Genomic DNA, 21839 nt, shown 5'->3' on the forward strand with positions numbered 1-21839 from the left:
GGAGGTCAGGGCACTGTTTCTATTGGCAGCAGAGGATAGGACTCGCAATAATGGGTTTAATTGCAGGTGGAAACGTACCGGCTGGATATTAGGGGAATATTTTTTACAGTAAGAGTTGTTCGACAGTGGAATCAGCTCCCTAGGGAGGTGGTGAGCTCCCCCTCACTGGCAGTCTTTAAGCAGAGGCTGGACAAGCATGTGTCAGGGATGCTCTAAGCTGATCCTGCATTGAGCAGGGGGTTGGACTAGGTGGTCTCTATTGCCCCTTCCAATTCTATGATTCTATGATTCTAAGAATTAAACCTTCCCCTTCCTGGGATCTAAGTCATGTTTTAAACAGGACAATAGCAATGCAGAAGCACTTTCTGTGGGATTTTGTTCAGGCTCAGCATCTAATTTAAACCATTCTCTTACCTGCGCAAAGCAGTTGTGTGCTTTTTTAGCATGCTAGATAGGCGCAGCCTGCCTGGGTGTTGCGCTGGCATGTTAGTTAAGCACATGTAGTTGTTTTTCATGAGTGGAAAATCCCACGAGTGAGTGCTTTTTCCTGTTTAAATCAGGCCTTACTTCAATAGCTGAAGCATATTTTTTCCTGTCCAGGCTCTGATACCAGAAGTCAGCATGGACAGGAGAAAAACAATGAAAGAAGTAGAGTTTAGTGTGTTGAGGTGATGGGGGGGCAGGGTTTAGGATCTGTGGAAAGAAAGGGAGGAAATCACCTCCGCACATATACATGACTTCTCATGCTCGCTTTGCAAGTGAGAAATTTAACTGGCTATAGAATGGTGACAGTTTCACCAGTCTGCAAAACAGGGATGATTCTTTGGGCGAGAGAAGCAATCCTCAAGCATATCATGGCAGTTGAGAGTTAAACAATGCCCATAAACAGTGCCTTGGGCCACGCGTAGAATGCCTCTTTTGCCACCGTCCGTTGAGACAGTTCTGGATCAGGGAAACTCCAAGTCCAAGTTGCCTTCAAGTTTATAGCCGCAACATGGCTTGTTTTGAAAATTAAGACCCGGCATCTTCTGGCAGAATTAAACGGGATAACATTTCCAGCCAAATGTTAAAGCCAAAAGGTGACTTGGCAGGTATATTTCAGCCTTGAGCAGGTGCGATGCTAATCGAGCACCGAGCAGAAAATCTTCTTCAGTTACTGCGTCGCACGCTGGCTGGCCGCTTGTCCGCAATTACCAGCACCTTGCAGGGTGCTTACGGCTCAGCACTGCCTGGAAGCCCTGTTTCCCTCCACCTCCCTCATTTATAATAATTTCAGCTCCAGGACGGCAAGGCTGTTCTCAGACTCTCGCTGCTGAAGTTAGCAGCCAAGGTTTTTCCCCCCAACTGTCAGCTTGTCACTTGGCGTGGTCTCTTTGCTATCCTCTAAGTGACCCGTCTTGTCTTCCACCCGTCTTGTCTTCTGTCTCTTGTGCGTTTTCTGGCCAGTATGAAGTTCACCTTCCATTTGTAAAGCTCTTAACGGAAATAGACCTAAAAGGTATATTTGCAGGATCTGTTACTGCTAGAGACCTGCAAACAAAGGAGCTTCTTGTTGGTGCATATCTGTATATGGCATTCAGCCCTCCCTCGACTGCCACAACAGGGAAGTTGGCAACCCTAGGAGGGTGGGATACAAATCTGAAAAATAAATAATAAAATAAACAAATGAATAAATATGAAAGAGATCCTACTGTGCGGTCATCGCCCTCTTTGGTACCCTCTCCCTCTTGAGCCTGTGGTGCCCATTTCTGATCTGACCAAGCTAAAGCGAAGCTCCTTGAAATGTTTTGGGAGCTTCCTCTTGCTGATATTGTTATACCACATCTTTTTGAAGTGTTTGGATGGGTTGCAGCTGGAATTGCCATTTCAAGTTTGCTTTTAAAAGGAATTGGGCGAACTCAGAGAGGGCAGTCCATCAGTGGCTACTAGGAGCCTCCACATACAGAGGCAGTCAGGTTGCCATCTCTGGGTTAAGAAATACCTGGAGATTTTGGGGGTGAAGCCTGAGGAGGGCTGGGTTTGGGGAGGGGATGGACTTCTCTGGGGTATAATGCCATAGAGTCCCCCTTCCAAAGCAGTCATTTTCTCCAGGTGAGCTGTCTCGGTTGCCTGGAGAGCAGTTGTAATCCCAGGAGATCTCCAGCCACCACCTGGAAGTTGGCAACCCTAAGAGTCAGTAAACGTCGGGCTCTTAAGGCTAGGAGGAACTATCAGGGAAGGCCTTGCCCTCCATGCCCTGTTGGGTGGCCCTCCAGGGTAACAGGTTGGTCCCTGTGTGAAGTACGATTCTGGATCGGTTGGACCCCGGTTTGCACAGTATCTAGTTAACTTGTGGAACCTGCTTCCCGGGGATGTAGTGAAGGCTGCCAGCTTAAGTGGCTTTAAAAGGAAACTTGACAAATTTCAAAGAGGAGAGGTCAATCACTGACTGTTGTTATGATGGCTGAATGGAACCTCCATGTTCAGTAGTAGTGTACCAGTTGTTTGTGGCAACAATAGGGGAAGGCTTTGCTCCTCGGGTTGGGCCTTCTGGGGGCATCTGACCACTGTCAGTGGGGGCAACTGGGAAGCAGGATGGTAGACCAAATGGGTTTTGGCTCTGATTTAAGCAGAGCTCTTCTTTATATGCCAACATTTCTTGGGTGGGGGTTTGGCCATCCCTATTAACTGATCGCCTTTTAAAGCTGAAAACACACAGCAGTTTTTTTAATCCGACCCATTAGGTGGTGCAAACGCAAGCAAAGTAACAAACGGAGTCTGGCATCTATTTTTCTTGGCAAGCTCTTGCATATCCAGAATGTGTGAATTAGCCTTAATTTGTTTATATGACTTTAAAAAAGAGTGAAGAGGGGTGGGTAAATCGTGTATGATACCCCCGGGGGGACATATGGAAGGATAATTCATCGGTGCGACATTGGCAGTTGCTGGATATGACAGCGTATTCTCAAAGCCCCATCTCTAAATCTTCCTCCTTCCAACCTCTCTCCTTGTTTTCACCATGATCTTTATTCGGTTTTGCAGCTGCCTCTTCAAAAGGGAAGAAAATCAACATTCATAAATGCATGGAGATGCACCCTGTGCTATGGGTCAGCCCAGCAAGGACTTATGCAAAGTGACAGATAAGCAGGCCCTCTCCAGTTGCCCGTCATTCTTGCAGAAAGCGGGAAGAGTAGGGTTGCCAGGTCCCTCTTCGCCACCGGTGGGAGGCTTTTGGGGTGGAGCCTGAGGAGGGCGGGGTTTGGGGAGGGGAGGGACTTCAATGCCATAGAGCCCAATTGCCAAAGTGGCCCTTTTCTCCAGGGGAATTGACCTATATCAGCTGGAGATCAGTTGTAATAGCAGGAGATTGCCAGCTAGTACCTGGAGGTTGGCAACCCTAGGGAAGAGTAGCTGGCGGTTGGGCCCGAGGCTTTGGCCTCCAGCGCTGGATCAGTTCCTCCTCTTTTGCAGACGCTGTTTTAGATTGGGAGGGTGAGGGGCTGGTGCCTAAGGCATTCCGCAACAAGGTTTAAAGGCTTGTGCTCAGATCGATGCAAGAATCAATAGAACAAAAGCAGTGTGGGTCAAGAGGATTTGTCGCAGTTATTAAATATATTTCAGAAGAACCATATCAGTTTTAACTAAGGTTGCGGTGTGGGTCAAGGACATTTGTTGCAGTTATTAAATATATTTCAGAATAACCGTATCAATTTTACCCAAGGTTACTGATGCTGGGATGTGAAATTCCTGGAGATTTGGGGGTTGGAGCTTGGGAAGGGTGGGGTTTGGCCACTGGCACCTTCAGGGTTGCCATCTGCCCAATGGGTACCCGTAGAGTTGCCAACCTCCAGGTAGTTTGGAAATTAGCACGGGAAAGTGGTACACAAATGCACATAAACAGATTGCAAAAAACACGTCTATAATGAGTAATGAAGGTGGAAAGAACAAAACAAGTGTACAACATGAAAGCTTAGCAACTAAGTGATTGGTTATATACAAATATACAAGTAAGCATGAAACAGTCTATTGGTGTGTATCTGGGGGCAAAAAGTCCTCTTCTGAGTTTCAAAATTAATCAGTTCAGCAGGATATCCAATAGTAGGTATAAATCCAAAAGCTAGGGGACGGCCGTTTCACATTCGTTTCTTCAGCCCCACATTGCATCCTACATATAAATATATTATTTAAAATGGTATCATACTGATTTAGCCACTAATAATAAATACATAGAAAAGCATACTTACATTCATTTTATAGTAAGTCAATTACATATACAAGTCCATTTCAATTCAGCATTCTGCAGCAGCACTGTCAACAGGTTCCCAATGGGATACTAGTGTGGTAAAATTCTATAATTCTTACTTGAAGTTAAATACAAAACAGCTGCTGACACGCAGCTCCCAAGTGCATCTCCTTCCTGAGTTACCGTATATACGCTACAAAAAGGAAACCTAGAGTATATACGGTAACTCAGGAAGGAGATGCACTTGGGAGCTGCGTGTCAGCAGCTGTTTTGTATTTAGCTTCAAGTAAGAATTATAGAATTTTACCACACTAGTATCCCATTGGGATGCAATGTGGGGCTGAAGAAACGAATGTGAAACAGCTGTCCCCTAGCTTTTGGATTTATACCTACTATTGGATATCCTGCTGAACTGATTAATTTTGAAACTCAGAAGAGGACTTTTTGCCTCCAGATACACACCAATAGACTGTTTCATGCTTACTTGTATATTTGTATATAACCAGTCACTTAGTTGCTAAGCTTTCATGTTGTACACTTGTTTTGTTCTTTCCATCTTCATTACTCATTATAGACGTGTTTTTTGCAACCTGTTTATGTGCATTTGTGTACCACTTTCCCGTGCTAATTTCCAAACCTATTCGGTATAGGCACGGAGGTGCCTTTATTTTTGTTTTGCTCAACCTCCAGATAGTGGCAGGAGTTCTCCTGTGATTACAACTGATCTCCGGACTACGGAGATCAGTTCCCTTGGAGAAAATGGATGCTTTGGAGGGTGGACTCTGTGGCACTATGCCCCACTGAGCCAGCATGGTGTAGTGGTCAAGAGTGGTGGTTTGGAGCAGTGGACTCTGATCTGGAGAACCAGGTTTGATTCCCCACTCTTCCACATGAAGCCAGCTGGGTGACCTTGGGCTAGTCACAGCTCTCTCAGAACTCTCTTAGCCCCACCTACCTCACAGAGTGTCTGTTGTGGGGAGGGGAAGGGAAGGCAATTGTAAGCTGGTTTGATTCTTCCTTAAGTGGTAGAGAAAGTCAGCATATACAAACCAACTCTTCTTCCTCTCCTCCTCCTCCCCAGGCTCCATCCCCCAAATTCTGGGGGATCCCCAGGTCCCACCTGGAGGCTGGCATCCCTATCTTGAAAGATAGGGACAAGGCCTTACTTTTATTTTTTCTCCCTAGGACTGTTCCCCCTCTGCCCCAAATTTCCACTTGTCGATCAGCTGAGCACGATGGGCAAAGGTTGCCATTGCCTGGAGGTCTCCTGCCATAAGTGGGCAAATGGAAACCCTAATGCCGGCCCAAACTCGAGTTAGCTCGGTGTAGTTTTTCTCATGAGCAGTCTTCCTCTTGAAAAGCCAGTCCCTTGGGGTTTTTTTACTGGGGGGGGGGGAGAACGTGTTTTTTGCTTTGTTTGCGGCTAACAGAAGTAATTCCATTCACGGCGCTTTCCTCTCTGTTCGACAGAGTTATGTCATGCCCAGACCACCGCAGGGCTCCATGAGGATTTATAGAAAATGCCCCGGACCTTGGCGCCTCTGGTGCTCTTTCTGGTGTGGCTAATGAAGATCGATGCCAGCCCCCACTCTCTGAGGATTGGTGAGTAGGGGTGGGGAACATCTGTACCTCTCGTATTGGCTAATCTGTGTTGCTACTTGTAATAACCATGGATAGGGTTGCCAGCTTCAGGTTGGGAAATGCCTGGAGATTTTGGGGCTGGAGCCTGAGGAGGGCGGGGTTTGGGGAGGGGAGGGACTCCAATATCATAAAGTCCAGTTGCCAAAGCAGCCATTTTCTCCAGGGGAACTGATCTCTATCGGCTGGAGATAGGGTTGCCAGGTCCCTCTTCGCCTTTGGCGGGAGGTATTTGGGGTGGAGCCTGAGAATGGTGGGGTTTGGAGAGGGGAGGGGCTTCAATGCCATGGAGTCCAATGGCTAAAGTGGCCATTTTCTCCAGGGGAACTGATCGCTATCAGCTGGAGATCGGTTGAAATAACAGGAGATCACCAGCTACTACATGGAGGTTGGCAACCCTTCCTGGAGATCAGTTGTAGTAGCAGGAGATCTCCAGCCATCCCCTGGAGGCTAAAATCCAAAATTAATAACACCCTATGCTGTAATGAGGATAACTCAGACAAGAAACAGCACGTATTGTATACTTGGGATTTTTGTATCGGTTTAGATCTATTGTATGGTGGTAATATCGTGATTAATTTGGGCTACGTGCTGTTTCTTGTCTTGAATCACCTGGAGGCTGGCAACCCTAACAATGGAGACCATTCTCTGTAACAAACTTGGCAAAGCTGGTATCTCAAAGACTGTAGATTCGCCCCCCTCTGCTGTAATTGTTGTCTTCTAGCTGTGCCAGTTTTAAAGATTCTGCACTGTAATGTCACATTTATCGGTGCGCTTTTCGCTTGTTATGTTTCAGCTACGCCTGGGTTCATATGCCACAGAATTGTAAGTTCATGACTGCTAAGTGAGAGCAGTCTAAACCTCAGGGTTGGGTGTAGAGGCGGTCTGACTCCTTAACTTTCCAGAATGGTTCCCGGAAAGTACGTGGTGGCCAGAAGCAAGCTGAACCAAGCAGTCCCTCCATACTGGCAGTACCTATGCTCTTTGTCATTGCTGCTGGGTAGGATTGCCAGCTCTGGGTTGGGAAATACCTGGAGATTTTGGGGGTGGAGTCTGAGGAGGGTGGGGTTTGGGGTAGGGGAGGGACTTCAATGCCATAGAGTCCAATTGCCAAAGCGGACATTTTCTCCAGGGGAACTGGTTTCTATCGCCTGGAGATCATTTGTAATAGTGGGTGATCTCCAGCCACCACGTGGAGGTTGGCAACCCTACTCCTGGGTCCCATGATAAGCCCATATTAGGAAGGGCTGTGGCTCTGTGGGAGAGCCTCTGCTTTGCATGCAGAAGGCCCCAGGTTCAATCCCTGGCATCTCCAGTTGAAAGGATCTGGCAGTAGGTGATGTGAAGAACCTTGGCCCAAGACCGTGGAGATCCGCTGCCCGACTGAGTCGACGACACTGACCTCGATGGACCAAGGGTCTGATTCAGTATAAGGCGTCTTCGTATGCTCATTCATATGTCCAAATCCCCCCTGGTCTCTGGCATTGCTACCGTAGGAGTGTCTGGTTGGCTCAGCTTACACCAGGGGTGTTCAAACCTCTCAGTCCTGGGTGGATAGAGGTCCTTTTTTTGTATCTGTCCATCGTTGCTGTGAACAGCTTCGGTCCACCAATTCTGGTTGCTGATGATGATTTGTGTGTCTTTACGTCTTTTGACATGTATTTATGCAATTCATACACAATTAGTATGGTATTTATATGTCCAGTTATGTCATTTACACATGCTATATTTGTATGCTGGTAAGTTATGGGTGCCCAAAAATGGCATGGAAAAATGCATACATTTTATGGGGGGAAATTTGTCACAATTTGTCACAAAATACTCCTGGTTCAGTGGTCACTCTTTTCTCTGTGGTAGCCCCAGAGAGCTCATGGCTCTGCTAAGGGAGGGTCGTTCCACAGAGCTTTCAGTTTCTTCCCCAAACTAGGCTTCTCAGTGGGCGAAGCCGTGACATTTAAACTGATATCAAACCAATATATGTTTGCAGAGTCGACAAAAGCCCCAGCGTTCTCCTTTGCGCAGTTTAATTGTGTGCATTAGGCAGCGCCTTGCTTTCCAAAGCATAAATTATGAGCCAGTGTATGCCCGCCCTGAGTTTCCATCAAGATAATGCCACCTTATGGGAGCCTTTTATATCTAAATTTGCAGTCAAGGCCCCGTGGAGACAGCCACTAGGAAAGGCATAATTTGTTTGGGTAACTTCCGGGTGGATTGCTTTCCCAGCATCTCATCTTTAAACGTCTCTTTGCGGCTGGTGGTGGTCTCACAAGTGAGATTTTTGTTTCTCTTTTTTAAAAAGGCATTTAATTCCATTCAGCGGCAGCATCAAACTATTAAGAACCAAAGGTATTTAATTGATGCTAGCCTCCAGGTACTAGCTGGAGATCTCCCTCTATTACAACTGATCTCGAGCCAATAGAGATCAGTTCACCTGGACAAAATGGCTGCTTTGGCAATTGGTCTCTATGGCATCGAAGTCTCTCCCCTACCCAAACCCTGCTCTCCTCAGGCTCCGCCCCCAAAACCTCTCTCCAGTTGTGAAGAGGGACCTGATAATCCTATTGATGGCGGGATTCGTAGGGTTGGCAGGTCCCTCTTCACCACCAGTGGGAGGTTTTGGGGGTGGAGCCTGAGGAGGGTGGGGTTTGGGTAGGGGAGGGACCTTAGTGCCATAGAGTCCAATTGCCAAAGCAACCATTTTCTCCAGGTTAACTGATCTCTATTAGCTGGAGATCAGTTGTAATAGCAGATGATCGCCAGCTAGTACCTGGAGGCTGGCAGCCCTCGGGATTCAAGTTTGTGCAGTCTTGGCTGATGGAGTTTATTTGTTGCTCTGGTAGACGAGGAGGAAAATGCAGGCGGAAATTCTCTCTCTGAAACTTGTCTCGCCGCATTGACACCTCGTCTTGCCGTTAAGAAAAGAAGCCGCTTTCCTGCCAACTGTCACTGGAAGTTACGAGTTGATTTCATTAACCATTTGCCACAGAGAAGAGGCTAATCTTTCCTTCCCCATTGGTGGCATGGGCACCGGCAATACTTTACTCTTTCCTCTGATGGCTGTATTATCTTGTATCGTATGGACAAGGAGAATTCGTAACCTTTTCATGGCAAGAGCAGGTCCTTCTCAATGCTTTTTGCCCGAGTTTCACACTGGCAAACCACCGGGCTCCATTTAGAAACAAAAACAAGACAGTGTTTTTGTGACTGTAGTTCATCAGGTCAATAAAGAAAGAAAGGGGGGGAGACCCTACCTGAAAACCCCAAAGCTGGGTACCCAAAGGTTGGGTGGAGAAAGGTAAAATAATGTTATGTAGAACTATATATTTTTTAGGGTGTTTATATCCGGGTTAAAAAGGGGACCGTTTTATCAGGTTGATACAAGCATGCACACTCTGTATGCCCGGAGTAGAACAACTTGCAGGTATTCCACCTTAGTGGGCTTTCAGATGTGAAAATTGATATACACCCCTACCTGGGCTTTTATAATTCTTGTTATATATTGTGACACATTTGTATATTGTTTGTGTGTGCACTATATGGGATTTTATCTGACCACTGATGAAGGCCAGTTGGCCGAAACGAGTATGGTGTGTGGTTTAAGTTTATCAGCCTTAATAGCTGCTATCATTTTTAATGTTTTTAACCCTGATATAAGTGCCCTAAAATAAATATATTTCTACATAACATTATTTTACCTTTCTCCACCCAACCTTTGGGTACCCAGCTGTCGTTCATCAGGTTTCAGCACTCACAGCCAATAAAATGTGCTGCTGAAGTCGTTTGAGTGTAGGGTTGCCAACCTCCAGGTAATAGGTGATCTCCTGCTGTTACAACTGATCTCCAGCCAATAGGGATCAGTTCACCTGGAGGAAAGGGCCGCTTTGGCCATTGGACTCTATGACCAAAGTGGCCATTTTCTCCAGGGGAACTGATCTCTATCGGCTGGAGATCACTTGTAACAGCAGGACATCTCCAGCTAGTACCTGGAGATTGGAATTCAAAGTTGAAGCACCAGACAAACCAAGCCCAAAATCAGGCTAATAAAACACAGTAAGGCTGTTAAGAACAATATATTGGGAGGCAAAGCCTCACAAAGGACAACCGCAGTTGAAAAAAGACCAACCGGTCTGATGTAAACAAAATACAAAAACGCACAAAGCATACACTAGAGTAGAACAGGCACAAAGCGCTCAAAGTCATAAAAGTCCATACAAGAAAATTAATACAATTAAGCAACGGAGAGTGGACACTGCGCAATGGGCTTCCGGTAAAATTCCCATTTCATAATGAATTTTTTCAAGCTTCTAGTCCTTCTGTGTGCCAAAGGATTCATTCATGAAGAAAAGGAATGTACCTTCCTGCTATGTATGGACGGCTGGATAAGACTGTCTGGTGCTTCAACTTTGAATTCCTATCTCCTGTTTAGCACTTGTAGCCTTTGTTTGAGTACCTGGAGGTTAGCAACCCTACTCGAATCTCACAGACTCTTTCCCCTGTAAACCTTTCTTTTTAAAGACAGGAGGACTGTTTAGGAAAATAAAACCTCCCAAGAGAATACGCAAACATGTTCCTCCCTTCTGGCTAGTGGTCACTAGCACACCTCTTGGCTACTGATCATACCTCCTTTGGAGATGGTGCAGTCCAAGCTGGCCTGTTCCAAAGGAAAAGAGCTAATTACTCCTCTCCTGAGGGGAAACAGAAGAGTGGAGAACAGATGAGCTGGAGGAGAACTAGGTCAATAAGGCGCATTTGTGTGTGATCAGCTGGCTAGCTGTTCCCAGAGAGAAACCCCTGGAGTGGAGCTATCTAGGAATGCTAAAAAGATGGAGAAACGGTCCCTTGGGATCATGCAAAGGCTTTCAAAGTGCCGTGCCCAGTGGCATGCCTTCATAGAGTTTTGTGTGTCAAAATAAAAAGAGATCCTGCTCAAATAACCGGGTGGACGGATGTCCTCCTTCGCCTGCCGACCCACCTTCATGCTCCTCTTCTTCACAGTAGCTGCCAGTGCCCCAGATCTACCTAGCAGGCAATGGGGCCTATGTGCAGGAATGGTTGTGTAGTTTTAGAAGACGCATGTCTCTGTGCCCATTGACCTGAGGATGTGCAGAACCTTCCGCTTTATTTCTGCAGACGTGTCTACTGTACCAAGCACTGTCTCCTCATGTTTGGGATGCACCTCCACCTCAAAGCAAATATATGATTCCACCCCCATTGCCATTGTTGCAATTTTGAACCTCATGTACAATAGGTTTAATTATGCACTGTTTCCATTCTAAAGTCCAATTTACTCCCTCCCCCATAAGAAGCACAGGATAATCATGATTATAAATCCCATGTGCCTTTGGCTTAATTGTACATTGGTCCTCTTCCAAATGCATAACATTTTCTGACATAATTCATTTTTTTTGTGCATTCCATGTCCAATATGTAAATTAAGCTGCTACTGTTCTCCTCCCCCCAAATTCTTGTGCCCACATTTTCAGTCCTGCCATTTGTCATGTACCTGCTGCGACTGCAAAGATCCAGTTTGGGGAAGAATCCCTCCCAGTAGATATTTGTGGCATTCCCATACCTACCTTTGTGTGAGTTTGAATATAGACTGTGCAATAGGGCACACTGTGTAGAATTGCAGCAAAATATGGCTCCCTCCCCCCCCCACCCCGATGCTTTTTGCTGTCTTTGCTATTAGAATTATAGAGACAAGCTTAATTGCGCTGGCACAAAAACTATTTTTAGGCGGCCGCTTATGAAACACAAGTCCCCTTGAAACTCTGCGGGATTTGTGTTCATAAATTGCTTAATTGCTTTTGAAAACTCAGCCACATAGGCTTCACAAAGGGCAGTCCCTTTCCCAGGGAGATCGAGCATGCAATAACTGGAAAGGAGCGGAGATTGAGGGAAAGAGAGTTTGGAAAACTTTTGAGACTGGTGATGACAAATGCCCATCTCGGCCCCTTTCTGCAGGCAACATGTGAGGGTAGGGTTGCCAGCTCTGGGTTGGGAAAAAACCTGGAGATTTTTGGGGCAGAGCCTGAGAAGGGCGGGGTTTGGGGAGGGGAGGGACTTCAATGCCATAGAGTCCAATTGCCGAAGCAGCCATTTTCTCCAGGGGAACTGATCTCGATCGACTGGAGATCACTTGTAATATCAGGAGGTCTCCAGCTACTACCTGAAGGTTGGCAACCCTACATGAGGGGCAGGTGGTGTCATTTGGGGAGGTGGGTGTCCCGTGGGTGGCTGGTAACTTCAGTGACTCTGGAGAGAAATTTAAAAGTAGGCGGACGGAGTGTGCTGAAATGTTAAAAGCCAGGACTGTGGCCAAATAAAATGACGTGTGTGTGTGTGTGTGTGTGTGTGTGTGTGTGTGTGTGTAGAGGATGAAGGTTCCAACTGCCCTTATTAAAAGTGTTCCTTTCAATGACAGATATATGTCCTTCTACATGGATGTTTGTGTTTCTGGAAGCCCTGATTGGACTTGTCAGCCCAGACATGTCTATACGAGTGTTTAAGGATGCATAGCCAGGCTCGCCCAAGTTTGTCAGGTCTAAGCAGGCAGGCAATGGCAAACCCCCTCTGTTCATCTCTTGCCTTGAAAACCTGATGGGGTAGACCCCTACAGGGTCGCCATAAGTCAGCTGCGACTTGACAGCTCTTTCCACCCCCACCACACCGTTCACACTTCTTACCTGTGGGAAGCAGAAGAAGAAGAGTTGGTTTTTATATGCTGACTTTCTCTACCACTTAAGGAAGAATCAAACTGGCTTACAATCCTCTTCCATTCCCCTCCCCACAACAGACACCCTGTGAGGTAGGTGGGACTGAGAGAGCTGTGACTAGCCCAAGGTCACCCAGCTGGCTTCATGTGTAGGAGTGGGAAAACTAATCCAGTTCGCCAGATTAGCCTCCGCCTCTCATGTGGAGGAGTGGGGAATCAAACCCGGTTGTCCAGATCAGAGTACACCGCTCTTAACCACTACACCACACTGGCTCATGTGCTCATGTGTTCCTTCAGGAAACATTGCTGGGTGGGTGTGGGGAGAGAGCTACCATTCACCAGTACCGCCTCCTCATAGAGGAGGGCACACCAGCCCTACGCTTTCCCAGGTGGCCCATTTTCATTCGCCTCCCACTCTCCCGACCTCTTCTCCCCTCCCTCTCCCTAACATAGTTCAATGCTTCTCAAAAGTAAACCCCCCCAATGCTTTCAGTGTAGATCACCAGAGCCCCCCAAAGTTGTTCCATGAGTTGGGATGGGCCCATTCTGCAGCCGCTCTGTGGCCGTACCCAGAGGCGTAGTGCAAGCCCAGATGGACGCTGCTGCCTTGATTCCGGCATTTCCATGCCTTGTTTTATCCATCAGCCTTTCCCTTTGGTGCAAAGGGAATCAATTCTTTAACAAGTTTTGTTAACCCCGATGCGTTTCACGTATTGCTTCTTCTGGGGGAATCTTGGGGGACGTTGTGAAAGTAGAATCTGAAAGATTCCCCCCTGAAGAAGCCATGCGCGAAACGCATTGGGGTTAACATAACTTATTAGATAGAAGTGGATGGCATGGTTATTTGCTGTACAATAAAGTTAAAATGCATGCATCGTTTCAGCAACATATGGTTAAATCATCTCTTTACAGAGTATGGATCAGATATAAACAATTCTTAGAAGTAAAAACACCACTTTGGATTTCAACACAAGAGATGTTAACTTTGCGCCCACTACGACCTGCTCAATTCTTAACCTATCAGGATCTTTTGAAATGCGACGGTACAATATGTTCACTTAAAGATTATGAAGAAGTCAAAGACTTATTATCTTGGTTCCAGTATTATCAAATACATTCAGTTTATTTACAGGATTTGAAAACAGGATTTCTTAGAACAAAATCATCTTTACAAAAAGTTTTACTGGATACAAATGATCATCTCATATCTAAAATATATAAATTATTGTTAGAACTTTATTGTGAACAAGAACTGATAAAACCTACTATGATTAGCTGGGCGCAAATGCTGGGACATGATATAATGCTGCGGAATTGGGAAAGGTTATAGACAAAAGATTTGAAACTTATATCTTCGCAAACATTGAAAGAAAACGTATATAAAATGATGTACAAATGGTATTTAACGCCGAAGAAACTTGCAAAATCATCCCCCTCAATGTCACCAAACTGTTGGAAGTGCAACAAAGATATAGGTTCTTTTCATCATGTTTGGTGGACCTGCGAAAAAGCAAAGAAGTTTTGGGATATGATTTATAACGAAGTGCGGAAGATTTTACAACAAAATATTTCTAAAACACCTGAAATGATGCTACTAAGTATGATTCCAGATACTGTTTTTACTCATTGAACTTTTCTGATATATGCCACCACAGCTGCACGTGTGATATATGCAGCTAAATGGAAGACTGACGAGTTACCGACAATAAATGATTGGATAAACAAGATGATGGAACTGGCAGAGATGGCGAAACTTACAGCTTTGATAAATCAGACTGATAATGCGCAATTTTGGGGGGAATGGGAGGCGTGGAGAAGCTATTGTGAAAATTATTTCTCAATGGGATCATTTAAACGATACTCTTTGATTTAATCCCTATTATTGATTTGGTAGACTGGTTCTATTGAGATTTTAGTAGTGTTATCTATAGCCAAGATAAGATAATTTTATATTATTCAATATAATTTAGGGATTAAAATATGTAATCAAAAGTGCATACAATTAGTTACTGGATGGGAGGGAAGTGAGGGGAAGTCATTATATTTCATGATTGTTATTATCTCTTGTTTTGCTTTTTCCCTTCTGTATTAATTGAAGAAAAACAATAAAAAATTTCTAAAACAAAAACATAACTTATTAGAGAATTGATTCTTTTTGCACCATTTGTTTCCTTGCCTTCATTTTGCCTTGGTGCGGCCCCCTTTTTTCTTCAAGCATGGTGTAGTGGTTAGGAGCAGCGGACTCTAATCTTGAGAACCAGGTTTGATTCCCTGCTCTTCCACGTAAGCAGCGGACTCTAATCTGGAGAACTGGGTTTGATTTCTCACTCCTCCACATGAGTGGCGAACTCTTTTTTTTTTTATATAAATTTTATTGGATTTTATACTAAAAATTTTCCATTGCATTAAACAACATCTATGACAATATAAAATTTCAATTCTAACCTAAAGTTGTTATAGTTCCATAACATATAATAAAGAAAAAAAAGAAAAAAAAGAAATGGAAAATTTTGACTTCCCCTTCACCTCTATCTTCCTCTTTATAAAAAGTTCATCTCGTCGTAGTTAATCTAATCTTAATAAACTATCAATATCCTGTATAAAAAAAAAACCATAATCTGTTAGTAAATATAATTATGCTTATTCATTATGAAAAAAACCAAAAATAATCCTCTGGATCAGATTAGAAAATATTCTTCCATTCTTCCCAATTTTAACTCATATTCACAATAATGCATCCACGCCCCCCATTCCCCCAGAAACCGAACGTCATTTTCTTCATTTAGAATAGCTGTGAGTTTTGCCATTTCTGCCACTTCAAACATTTTAACAATCCAGTCTTTTTTCTCAAGAATTTCTAGCCCTTTATTCCCAAAATGATGTCTTAATCTTAATTCCACTACATCATTAATAGCCATGCCACCCGTCCACACTATCAAAGCCTTTGGATCCAGCAATCATGTTTAAATCAATCCTTTAACCATGGTCTAATACTTCCTTCTGTAACTGAAATAGGCCAGTCAGGTATGGGAACAGGATTTCTTTGTTCTCTCTCATTTCCTCAGACAGGATACGTATCCAAAAATAACTCTTTCTGGGCTTCATCTCCATCGTGGCTTCAATCTGTATTCCTTGACCTGCTCTCTTCTTCCTTATATCCACACGTCGTTCCATGACTTTTTTAAATGAAAAGTCTATTTCTTGTATGTCTGATCTCTTTATCGCCGGCTGGTTGCTTTCTTGAACTTCTGTCTTCTTCTTTGTATCCTTGTATTCTTCCATGACTTTTTGGGCAGAAGAGTCCATTGCTTGTATGTCTGTATTTGTGGTCATCGTATGAATTTTCAAGACTTTTATGTCTTCTATAACCAGATCCAACTTCTGATTGCCTACCTGTGATGATTGGTCAAGAGTCGTCATCATTGAAATCAGTTGAGCCATCTGTGTTGAAATCTGTTTTAATTGTTTAATTGTCGCCTCAGAATGTTTAGCAAGCATGTCCTGTATTTTTTTTTCCATGTTTGAATTCTGTAAAATTCCCTTTGATTTCATAGGAGCAGGGCTATGTATTAAGCCAAAAAAAGCTGGTAAAATACATGTCCACAGACAGGGCCTTTAAAGTTCTAATTAAAAGATAATAATTCAAACATCAGCCTTATAATTTTTTCGGATTGAAAAGAGTCGAAATTGGCTCTAGAATTGCGTTTTAAAGTTTTGAAATACCAGTGAGTTTTTTTCGGTCGCTCTAGGTCGGGCTGATCAGGAAGTATACAGGAAGTTGCTAGTGCCGTGGACCTTCTACCGCCTCTTCTCGATGGTTGTTCCTTCAGGAATGATTTCCAAGTAACTCGAGTGCGACGCGTAATCGGTCCTACAACTACTTCCTGTTATTTTAGTTCCGATGATAGATAGGTTGTTATAGAGGGTCTTCCGTTCCAGGCGCTCCCTTACTGCAAACGTGGCAGGATATTCTTCGCCGGAAAATCAGGAAGAAAAATCACCCTCCCCTTCCCTTGGACCCATTGGTGATAGTTCTTGTCAATCAAAAGGTATCCTTCCGACTCTTTATTATGGTTTAGGCTGATCGGATTGATAAGGCTCCTGTCGCTAATCCCGATGGCTAACTCAGATCAAACTTTTTCAGTTCGGATTAAGGAGGAATGGGGGTCCCAGAAATATTCTTATCAGCCCCCCGTCTGTTCAAGTTTCCAGTAAGTAGACGAAGAGTTCTTTTGTAATCACTTGGGTGTCAAGAGGTGAGGTTCTTTTCTTTATGTAGTCCTTATGTTGGTATTAAGGTGGTGGAGGGTGGAGCTTGATGCCTAAGTTGCGTTTTGGCGATGTCCTTCCCTAGTGCCCTCGCAGGACCGGCGTCCAGGACTCCGAGGGGCTTAAAAAACCCCCTCAGAGTACCTAGGAGGTCAAACCGCGTTTGCGGGCTGCAGGGAGTTCCTGCTTTCCAACCCACTTGCAAGGGTCGGATTGGGGTATCTATGTACCCCAGAAATAACGCAAACTTGGATTTCTCCCAGGACAGCCTGGGGAAATGGAGTGCTCTCCCCAGCAGCACCACCGGAAGTCTCCACATGAGTGGCGAACTCTAATCTGGTGAACCGGGTTGGTTTCCCTGCTCCTACACATGAAACCTGCTGGGTGACCCTGAGCCAGTCACAGCTCTCTTAGAGCTCTCTCAGCCCCACCTACCTCACAAGGTGTCTGTTGTGGGGAGAAGAAGGGAAGGTGATTGTAAGCCAGTTTGATTCTCCTTAAAAGGTAGAGAAAATTGGGGTATAAAACCCAACTACTACTCCTACTCCTCTTCCTCTTCCTCTTCCTCCTCCTCCTCCTCCTCCTCCTCCTCCTCCTCTTCTTCTTCTTCTTCTTCTTCTTCTTCTTCTTCTTCTTCTTCTTCTTCTTCTTCTTCTTCTTCTTCTTCTTCTTCCCCTTTGCCCACCAGACTCTGATTCATCTCTTGGCAGAGCAGCCTGGCCACATTTGCCAGTTCCTTTTGGCTTGAGTTGCAGCAGGAGAGAGTTACTCACCCTCCGGCTTTTCCCTGGGAGCTCCACGTGTTCCCCTCCCCCTGAGCTCCATACGCCGAATGGGCCAACGTTTGCCCACTCACTCGGTCGGGATTTTGGCCTCCGTCCGAGTTCTTCCTTCAAGCCTCCCGTTTATTTCTGCAGTCCGCTTGAATTCTGAAAGGAGCAAATTGATGAGAGGAGGCAGCGGAGGGCAGGCACTTCCACCGTATCAATAAAAATCCTTGCAGATGCGCGTCGGGGTAGATTTGCCTGCTTGTGACATTATAAATGTTTCCATTGTCGTCCTGTATAAACCCAAGTCAAGCCCATTACGGTGGAATAAATTCATTGTTTTTATTTATGTTGCCGGAGTGCGGAAGAGAGGTGCTCGCCACAAATGCTGCCTTCATTTGTAAGCTCTTTGCCCCTCTTAATTTTGTTCCCAGGCAATGCCAGGGGAGCGATCTTTTATTGATGTTCCACACATCACATGAATAAACCTGATAGAAGCGCCCACAAATATGTCAGTTCCTGCGCAGCTCTCCGTCATCCGGACAGGCCGTTTTGCCTCTCCTTCTCCGCATCGGATCCAAGCAAGCAGTAGTCTGAGGGGAGAGCTCCCAACCCCTGCAAAGGGAGTGAGCAGGGTGTCTTAGCCAACATGTCCACTAGGGTTGCCAATCTCCAGGTGCTAGCTGGAGGTACTAGCTGGAGATCGCCTGCTATTACAACGGATCTCCAGTGGATAGAGATCAGCCCCCCTGGAGAAAATGGCCACTTTGGCAATTGGACTCTGTGGCATTGGAGTCCCTCCCCTCCCCAAACCCGCCCTCCTCAGGCTCCGCCCCAAAAATCTCCCACTGGTGGCAAAGAGGGACCTGGCAACCCTTTGTGATTCTGGTGTGGGACCCAGCCTGTGTTCTCTGGAGCACAGAACCACTGGACTGACCAACTGCTGTTGATCGATCTCATGAAGCCAAAGGCAGATTTCCCTATTTTGGGTTTTTTTTTTTTTAATTCTCTCTGTACTTGGCTTTCATCGCACCAATTCTGTCTCTTCCTATTGTCAGGCGGTGAGATTTGCTGCCCCGAAAGGTCATTTGATTCAGCTGATGAAGCCGGATTTTCTAAAAGGCTTTTGGGATAATTTTACAACTGTTAATAACTATTGTAATCATGCAGGCTACGATAAGGATAATCCTGTCTTTTGCAGTGCCTTTAGAAATTGCTGGCTCCAAAGGAACTGTGTGCAGCGATCCACAGAGCCGGGGAGCCCTCACTTTCTGGGGAAAGTTTGCTCTGCAGCTAGGGTTGCCAACCTCCAGGTAGTCACAACAATATCACAACTTGGACCGCAAAAATGAAGTTAGTCAACTGTATGCAATCACTATGGCTTATAAAATTGAAATAAAAAACCAATAACACAAAAGTAAATGCAATTAGTGTATAATAATCATTTGTTGCTTCACAAAGATCATTTGGTTCTGTTATTTTACAAAGACCATCCGGTTCATACACTTTTCATTTGCAGCTTACACTGTAATAACATAAACAAAAGAGGACTATAAACATACAACAAGACAGGGATCCAGTAAGTATCCTGTTTTATTTCTTCAGTTGGTAAGTATAATAGTCCCATAAATTATAATAAAGGTTCTGTTCATCTGAGTATTTTCTGTTTTCTTTTGCAGGTTTCTTGTTTCACGCTGCACTTTGTTAGTACTTGTAGATTTCCATTGCTTTCTGTTCCAATTATTCTTCTATTCTAATCATTAAAAAAGTTATTATTTTATCATAACGTGTTATTGGTTATATTAAAATCAAAATACAACGACTCTCATATATATACAGTCAATAAAGATATACATTACTCACCGACCACTTTTCACGTCTTATCATGGATCCTAGCATACGTTTTACAGTCAATGTTTCAGAACATAATGCTGGATACTTTTTCACAAAATTCTCTCAAACTATATGGGAAATGCGTACTGTAGTGATTAATGTGAGGGCGGTACTAAAGAAAAGCTGAGTAGTCACAGGTGGCGTTCAGACCATTAGGGATTACCATATTCATCATAGTAATGAAATGGGCCTCTTGCTGACTGAGAATCTTATCCACATCATCTTTGGTAAACCGCTTCTTTTGATACTGCCATAAGGCAAAGAATCTTAAATCAGTATCCCTATGTTTGAATTGGACAAAATGAGAAACGACTGGAGCGTCCATTACACAGCGATTGGTTGGTTTTGCCTACATAAATTAATTGGCACGGGCAAAGAAGGGCGTAAATAACACTGGCAGAACTACAATCCGTATATGATTTTATCTCAAACTTAAATCCTGTTTGAACACATGTGAAGCTTTTAACTGGCATTGCATAGGCACACATTACACACAAGCCGCAGCGAAAATGGCCCCATCTATTAGTTTCTATATGGGGATCGATTCTATTGGTGTGCACCAAGCGATCCTTAAGGGATGCTGTTCTTCTATATCCCAAAAGTGGTGATTCAGAGCAATCTGGAAGGGAGGCTACAATGTGCCAATGTTTATTAATAATTCTTCTTATATCCCCAATTAGGGGAGTATATTGAAATGAGGATACCAATCTCTTATGTTCTTTCTTATTACGTGAGAATAATTCCTCACACATTCGGGAATCCACTCTATTAAAGGTATAGGATAGCCCCTTTTCACAAGTGTTGTCTTTAACTGTGAAGCTGCTTTGTCAAATTCCTCCTTCCTTGTGGAGTTTCGTTTAAGCCTTAGCATTTGGCCATAAGGGAGATTGTTTCTCAAATGGCCAGGATGATTAGAATTAAAATGCAATAATGCCATCCTGTCTGTTGGTTTTCTATATGGTTTTCTATTTGGTGAAATCCATATTACCCCTTCACTATTCTAATTGATGTTAACATCCAAAAAATTAATGCTGTGAGTATGCATTTTACATTCAAACTTAATATCAGAATCAGCAGCATTTAACATTCTTGAAATTAACTCAAAATTAGTTTCATTATCTATGGTCATCACCAAATCATCCACAAATCTGGCAAAGTAACGTACATGCTGTTTGAAAGTCTCATTCAAAAAAATATACGAAGACTCAAAATGGATCATAAAAATATTGGCCACTGATGGTGCCACCGCAGAACCCATTGCGACCCCCTTTATCTGTTTATATAAGTATTGTTTAAATCTGAAGTAATTATTCTCAAAAAGGTAGTCCAACAAATCCATTAGGAAATGCATGGGTGGATGGTCTTTGTAAAATAACAGAACCAAATGATCTTTGTGAAGCAACAATTGATTATTATATACTAATTGCATTTACTTTTGTGTTATTAGTTTTTTATTTCAATTTTATAAGCCATAGTGACTGCATACAGTTGACTGACCTCCAGGTAGTAGCTGGAGATCTCCTGCTGTTACAACTGATCTCCAGCCAATCGAGATCAGTTTACCTGGAGAAAATGGCCGCTTTGGCAATTGGACTCTATGGCATTGAAGTCGCTCCCCTCCCCAAACCTCGCCCTCCTCAGGCTCTGCCCCAAAAACCTCCCGCCAGTGGCAAAGAGGGACCTGGCAACCCTATCTGCAGCCCCAGCATAGACAGGATGGCAGAGGAAATGGGCAGGCTGAGGAATGCACACCAGCAGCTGTTATGGAGAATTATTTGGCAACTCCTCGTCTTTCTAGAGCCTTCTGTTTAGCTAGGCTGAATGCTACCCCCTCTATGGTTATGCAGGACAGGATTTTGAATATACCATACCCAGACAGGACCTGTCCTTGCTCTTCTGGCTCTATTGATTCATTAGCTCATGCCCTCTTGGAATGCCCCTTTTATGAGGAACTTGGATCACATTACATCTCTCCCCTTTTAACATATAAATCTAATGCCTCTGTGTCTGACATAATGCCTTTTTTTATTGTGACAGGGATCCCAAGGCTACATTGTCAGTGGCAAGATTTGTTTCAGTCCTTTTATCCCTCAAACATTAGATGTATGCTGCTCAAGATCAATGGATCAAGGAGCTTCTAAGGGATAAAGGAAAGGTTATGGAGAATTATATTTTACCATAACCAGGAAGCTGCTCATCACCAGTATGCATGGTATGCTTTCCACCAAGGAGTCGAGAAAGTCTTATCAAATGTAAAGTGTAAAATGCTATGTGGTTATTTCATAGAATAGAATCATAGAGTTGGAAGGGTCCACCAGGGCCATCTAGTCCAACC

At 44.2% G+C, this 21839-nt stretch overlaps 1 protein-coding gene across 1 annotated transcript in view; it reads left to right on the forward strand.

Moving 5' to 3' along the window:
* GRIK4 (glutamate ionotropic receptor kainate type subunit 4) overlaps nucleotides 1-21839 on the forward strand; it is a 433443-nt gene that overhangs the window by 142950 nt on the left and 268654 nt on the right. The window contains 1 exon segment of the mRNA XM_056860247.1: nucleotides 5693-5824. Coding sequence (XP_056716225.1) covers nucleotides 5743-5824 — 82 coding nt within the window. The 5' untranslated portion in view covers nucleotides 5693-5742.

Source organism: Euleptes europaea, chromosome 14, assembly GCF_029931775.1.
Source record: "Euleptes europaea isolate rEulEur1 chromosome 14, rEulEur1.hap1, whole genome shotgun sequence".
NCBI lineage: Eukaryota > Metazoa > Chordata > Lepidosauria > Squamata > Sphaerodactylidae > Euleptes > Euleptes europaea.